Below are 6,588 nucleotides of genomic sequence, written 5' to 3'. Positions count from 1 at the left end.
CACTGTTTTCGCGTGTCTGCCTGCTCCGAGAGTGGTGAGAGGGGGGGAAACAATTTAAGTGTCCTGCATGTGGTTGCTTTCGTTGGTCACATACGGAGCACTAGGGCGTGCTTTTTGAGTTGGTTGAAGGATAGTATAGCGGGGCAGGCCACGCATAACTACTTTCTACTATGCCTCGTACATTTACCTAAGAACTAGAAACATCTGACTCACGACAAGGAATTGTCAGTGTATTGTCACAGGAGAGAATATTCTTTGAAAAAAGCTTTAATAACATTGTATTGTGTATTTATCGAGAATAGAGTTAACTGGCCCTATAGGGATACTCTCTAGTAGAGCGTTACAAGTGCACTGAGAAGGGTTAAAATGTAGCGTAATCCGCTATAGTACCCCTCGGCCTTCAAATATAAAGAGAAAAAGGGCAGCTACAGCGCACGTATCTGCACTCTCTCATCAGGCTGAGCATTTAGATCTAGTTGCGCATAGCATCTGGCCACGCATGTAAACATTGATTCTTATTTTATCGAGCCAATACTTTTGTGCAACAAATACGATGAACGAAGCGCCAAGCCACGTGGTCAGTTCTTTATTGATTCTCAATCAAGCATAGCTAATTTAGTATAAAGAGTATATGTGTAGCGTCACCCAACGTACACTAGGGAAGATTTAAATTGGTAACACCACCCTCAAAATCACCAGGACTCAAGAGCTTGCTCACCTCCCAATTCTGGTAAAGCGAAAGTGCAGGCAGTAGTTTGCTATCTTTTTGCAGGACTTATCACACAAACATTTTAAGCGGTATATAAGCAAAAACGACTACACCTCTACATTGGTTACAAGAGCTTTCATGGAAGCCAACCAAAGTAATTGATCGCTAGAAATGGGCTACCGCCTTGAATTCCCTAGCTTTTTAGTGGGTACAAATGCAGCTGCTTCATGATGTGCCCTAATCTCGCCTTACATCTCACTTCTTCTCAACGGTAGGTCACCTTGGCCGCTGGGGGCTGCCATTGGCGCCTACCATGACATGTGGAGTGAACCAACGCCTTGTTTGCTCCTTAAACTTATTCCTTTATTGGGCTATTGCTGATCTGAATCGAGTTTGCTTTGCATCAAAGCCTTGATAAAGAGTATCAGCCCCAAGTTCTTGTTTGCCCGCATATACTTTTACCCTGCCCGACGGTGTTTGCGGTTTGTGTTATCGCTTCAAAGCTACCTATGTCAGGCCGCAACACCTGACGCTTTTTGTCTTATTCATTTCTTTAAACTTAGTTTTTCTGCCTTCGGTGACCCCAATCCCAGGAGGTCTGTGGTCAAGGGTTTCTCTCTCCGACCACTTCTCGAATCGGTCACACTGAAACGCACTGGCTGTGCTTTGGCATGAGACGGTGTGGTAGCTCCAGCAAGCCAAAAACATCAGCCTCACGATCAGTGATAGTAAGAGCAATAACAGCCACAACAGCATTAGGAAACCGTAACGGTGGAGAAAGCAGCATCTCAACTACTTTGAGGTATCCTCTCTTGGGTGATGGCCCCAGTGTGGCGATCTGTAGCTCCCAGCAGTTAGTCTTCTAATACTGTGACATCTAGAATGCAGACACCAGGCTGCAGCGGCCTGGGGGCTTACTACCCACATCTGCCGCATGTTCACTCCCAGGGCCTTTATGGAAATTCCTCTGAACCTGCTCAAGAGCAGCAGGACGAGCCGGGTGTACATATATGCATCCGAGACTCAGTGAGACTTTTGGGCGAGGCGGTGGCCGTGCTGGAGGGTGTGAGGCTTCTGGGATCGCAGCTTTTGCATTGGGGAGGAGAACTGAACCATGTGGTGCAGTCCTTCATCCCCGCCGCGTTGCTGCTGCAGATGTGTAGGTGGATATACAGCCGAACACTAGGGGCATCTAGGCGCCGCACCCTTATCCGCATGCGTAGGGCATGGCAAGAGGCCAGTGGTGTTTTCCCTTCCGTGTCCAGCAGCAGGAGCAGCGACGACCGCTTATTGGGTCTTTGTCCAACGCGCAGCAGCAAAAGCAGCTGGCTGTCCACTCTGCGTGATCTTTCGGCCCTTCTTGCCTTCACCATTGTTGTTGCTGAAATGTACTTACACTTCTATGTGTACAGGTGCGATGGGACACTTTAAGACAGCTGCTACTCATTGCATTTGTCGCTCTCGTGCGCAGGCTGCCTCACTACAATGTCTTTGCCAACCATGTTCCATGCATTTTGCTGTATTGTTTGATTTCCGCAGGCGACTCCTCGGACGCCTTCGATTCCTTACATCCAAAACAAGAGGTCTTCCAGCACATCCAATTGAGGAGAGTAGTAGTGGCAGTGCAAGCGGCGAGAGCAGCAACAGCACCTAAGTGCGGAAACTAGAAAGCGTGTCGCCGCATAATGCTTATTCGAAGGATGATTTATAGAGCCTGCAGCGCATCAGACTGTTGCTGCCGCTTTTTCCGGAGCCTCCTTTGGTAATTCACTTAAGCGCACCGTGCCGGTCAACTATGTGCTTTGGGCGCTTCTGGATCCGGCAGAACTATTCTCCAAAGTTCAGCAGTCTGCTAGTGCAGCAGCTGCGGAAATTCTGCAGCTGTTGCTGGGGTAACAACATGCCGCCTTCCTTCCACTGGGCGTAAGCCATCAGGCATGTTTTGGGGAGGAGCCTAGTACAGTAGTATCGGGAGTAAATTTTACCAAGTCCAGCAGCATCTCCCAAAGTACCATCTACGCATAGGTTGCTTGCTACTCGACCTCTGCTTCTGTGCAACTGATCAGGCCTACCTACAATCAATCCTGTATATTCGGGGCCTACACGCATGGCCTTCCCCACGGCTTCCTCTAAGTGCCCACTAATCTGCTGCCCTAACGATTCTTATAGGTGGCGGTAGTTCTCTTAATGGCTCACATTCTGCGATTACTGCTGCCCATTGTGGGGAACTCCAGGGGAACCTAAAAAATTCACACAACTAGAGCCCATACATTTCAAAGGCATCGCTTACATCAGGAGTTGCCACGCAGTGACTGCCCTTTGCTGACACCAGCAGGTGCCGCAGAAGCATGGGAACGCGCAGTTGCTCACTTTCCTGGCGGGGTCCATTCCCTTCGCTTGTGCATCAGCAAGCCGTCGCAAGCATAAAAGGGACGCGCGGAAGCGATGGCATCAGTCCCCCTTCATCAGATCTTTTACCCGGCTCAAAAGTGCCTCTCTGTTAGTGCACACCAAGTATCCTTGCTGAACCATGGAATCGAGCAGCAGTAATCCAGGCTCTAAGTGCTGTGAAAGCTGAGTTTCTAGCTGAGGACGTCCTGTGGACAAGGGTACTCCTAAGATTTGCCGTAGCAGCCCCACAAATAGATCTATGAGCTCTCCCACCACTAAAGGTACTTCCTCGCCGTCGATTCCCGCAATGAAAAACAGGGAGTCATGCTGTCTGTACACCGCACGACTGCTGCGACTTCCTCTGGTGAAACGGGATGGCGGAATCACCAACACCCTCGTCTTCTGATACTCATACGGCATTGCTTTCCTTCTGTTTGCTCTAGAGCCCTCCCCTGCTGCGCCGCTTATGGGTTGTATACGCGGCAACAGCAGCTGTTGCTTCAGCTGGAGCAACAGCCAATTCCTCTCATCTGCCGACAAGGGATCATACCAACGGCACAGACGCGGCGTTCCTTTCTCACCGAATACTAGCCAATAATGAATCATGCTGTTCATACTGCGCTGCAGTTGTTGCGGCTGTCCTTTTCCCCACCGCTTTTGATACTTCAACGTGAAGGTGTCGCTTCTGTTCCTGCTTACGATAGTGCTGCTGATGCTACACTTGCTCGGTTGTACAGACAAAGTTGAGCAGTTCCGCCTCCTGTCTCACATGGGAAATGAGGAGTTCTTCCAATAACCAAAACCACTATGGATACGCCCCGACAATTGTAGGCGTAGGTGTGAACAAACCAAATCGATGAAAGCCTTAACTACGGACTATCTCGCATATGAAAAAAAATTGGAATAACACACCGTGATGAGTCATCCATGCCCCTATCTTCTTTAGATTGAGTACAGCCGGCATTCTGCTGTACTCTAATAGCGGGGTAGTGGGTTGCTGTGGAAAATTTCTCGAATATCCCCTGCCTGTTAAAAATTTACCCTATGTAGTGTCGTACAATATTCAAAAAAATGGTTTTTCGGCGGACGTTTCGTACAGCTGGCCATGAGCAACAAAATAGCTGGAGCCACTTGGGGGCCCCTGGAGCGGGACGGGCCCCCAATGGAGTCATTTCCTGCAGGGAGAAGACCCTTCAACTTGTCCCTGGTGTAGAATTACGTGAAGATGGATTCTATGCAGAAGAGAATTGTACCCACGGGGGAAACGTCCTTACAAGGGGTTCGCGAAGGCAGAAGCCAGGGGTGCTGAGGCAGAGCCCACGGTGCTGTACGCCCATCAGCTAAATTGAGTGTCTTCCAGAGTAGGGAAGAGACGAGAGCTTATGTTTCCTCAATATCGTGCAAAGGTGTCAACACGACTGATATTCAGGCAAACGCTTTTGAAACGAATAACTGGGCTGCGCTTCATCACGTTTGTTCCGTGATCGCTTATAACAAATGTTGGGTTCTGAGATCAGTGCAAATACACACATCACAAAACAATCTGACTCTGTTTAAGCAATCAAGGAAGGACTCCTATTGTCAACTTTCTGTGAAGATATATTGGCCACAGGCAATTCTTTTGCCACCCAGCCGGTACACCTTTCCATCTTTGTTTGCATCTTTCACCTTCTCATTGCCCTCTGGTCTTCCCCAGCATCTGTCTATCTCTGTTACTCTTGCTCGTAGCTTCTATGCAGTGTGCCACAGCAGACTTTGGGGTGCCTACGAGGAAAGGAGCACCCTAATACAGGATTCAAGGAAGTCTGTTGCCGCTCTCTCGCTTTTCACACTTCATGTTTGCCCTTTCTTTTTATATGGGCCTACAGCTCACTGAGTCTATCGTTTCTACTGAATTGTCTGCACATCTACCGTGGCTCTTCTAGTACGGTGCCGTCCATACTCCTGACGGACCCGTGCGCACTCATAAATAGATATGGAAAAGGCTTGATGCTTCTCTTGTGAGTGCAATGGACACCGAGTTGCTCAAAATCCCACGGAGGAAAGATCCTCAGGAAGCTATACAGCAGTTAGCCGTGACTCCATAACCTTTGCTCATGCCTTGGGTATAGAACTCATCCACTGGGGGAAGAATCGCTAAAATCGAGTTGACGCCCACCGTGAAGGAGTCCTTACAAAAAAGACGGCTTTACCGCAAATTTAGTTCTTTAGAAAGAGAAATATAGGCGCACTGAGGGCAAATAAGCAAATTTATACGCCCCCGAGTAGCTAAAGTTAGAAACCAAGAAGGAGAGCAGCTAACACTTGGTAAACATACTAGGCACGGCCAAACAATGGAAGCAGCTATGCTAATGCAGAAGGGCTGCAATTTAATCGCGCGCTTCCTGTACACTCTGTAAATACTTTAGAGAAGCTGCAGTCTTCTCGTTGCTCATCTACGAAATGTACAAGGCTTCCAGCTCTCATTTCCGCTTAGGTGTAGTGCCCTGATTACAAAGGTTGCCAATATAAAAAAGGCTTTCGCAAAGGCCTTCATACTTCCCTTTCGATTTGTTCATGCACCTGACACTTTAAACTGGGGTATTTTAAAAAAACATGGGCCCCAGAGGAGGAGAAAGAAAATGTAGCAGACGAGATGCATGAATGAGGAGTAGAGCAAGCTCTTTTCTTTGAGAGCATGTACAATTATAATAGGGCGAGAAGTTTCTGCACGCTTTATTGCACTGGTGCTTCTTTAACTCCCGAAAGAATGAGCCAGTAACGCCCTTAACACTAGAACAACACAGGAGAGGACCCCCACAGACACCCAAATTAATCCACTACCCCTTCATTGCAACAAGTTGAGATCCGGATAAGGCTTTTTTACCCATTTTCTGTATCCAGTGCCGTTATCATGCCGTGAATCACGTCATTCCAAGACAGTGCCTACTAAAGTGCTGACACTATCCTCGTGATACGCTGTGGAATCCCTCGACTGTCTACTATCCCTTTATTGGCTTTTCATGGCAGGAACAGTACTGGATACAGACGAATGGCGAAATCAGCCTAATGCGAATCTCTTCCTGTTGCAATGAAGTGGGTTGATTTTGGTGTTTGTCGGGGTCCTTTCCTCTGTTGTTCCAGTGATAAGCGTTACTTGCTCATTCTTTTAGGATTTAAAGAGGCACCAATGCGATGGAACCCGCAAAAACTGCTTGTCCTATTATGCTTCTACATGATGCTACTATAGGGATGTGCTAGCTGCGAGCGGTTCGCTTTTTCATTCACGCTTTCCTGCCAGCGCCTCTTTCGACTGAACCCCCACTAGGCTGGCAAGTATGTCCTTTTGCTGTATTAATTGTAAGGAATTGCATCAGCATACGTGTTTCGTCTTTCTTTGCATATTTTTGAAGGGATCCGCTAGTCGCTATGCAGGATATCACGATGGCGAGAGTAGTCTCCGGTGCTTCAACCCTTCCATGGGTTGTCAACATGCGCTTTTGAATCAT

General features: G+C 48.1%; 2 protein-coding genes across 2 annotated transcripts; one reads left to right on the top strand and one right to left on the bottom strand.

The window, feature by feature from the left end:
* The first annotated feature begins 1,591 nt into the window (after positions 1 to 1,591).
* On the top strand, positions 1,592 to 2,363 carry LOC34624475. The gene is made up of 2 exons (XM_022737556.1): positions 1,592 to 2,121; positions 2,249 to 2,363. Exons 1-2 carry the CDS (start codon positions 1,592 to 1,594, stop codon positions 2,361 to 2,363), a joined length of 645 nt encoding a protein of 214 aa, XP_022589792.1.
* Positions 2,364 to 3,160: 797 nt separating this feature from the next.
* On the bottom strand, positions 3,161 to 3,706 carry LOC34624476. The gene has a single exon (XM_022737557.2). The coding sequence runs from the start codon at positions 3,704 to 3,706 to the stop codon at positions 3,161 to 3,163; it is 546 nt and encodes a 181-aa protein (XP_022589793.2).
* Positions 3,707 to 6,588: the final 2,882 nt, after the last annotated feature.

Source organism: Cyclospora cayetanensis, unplaced genomic scaffold, assembly GCF_002999335.1.
Source record: "Cyclospora cayetanensis isolate NF1_C8 unplaced genomic scaffold, CcayRef3 CcayRef3_contig_207, whole genome shotgun sequence".
NCBI lineage: Eukaryota > Apicomplexa > Conoidasida > Eucoccidiorida > Eimeriidae > Cyclospora > Cyclospora cayetanensis.
The sequence above is the reverse complement of the archived record's forward strand: the minus strand, read 5'-3'. Positions and strand labels throughout refer to the sequence as shown.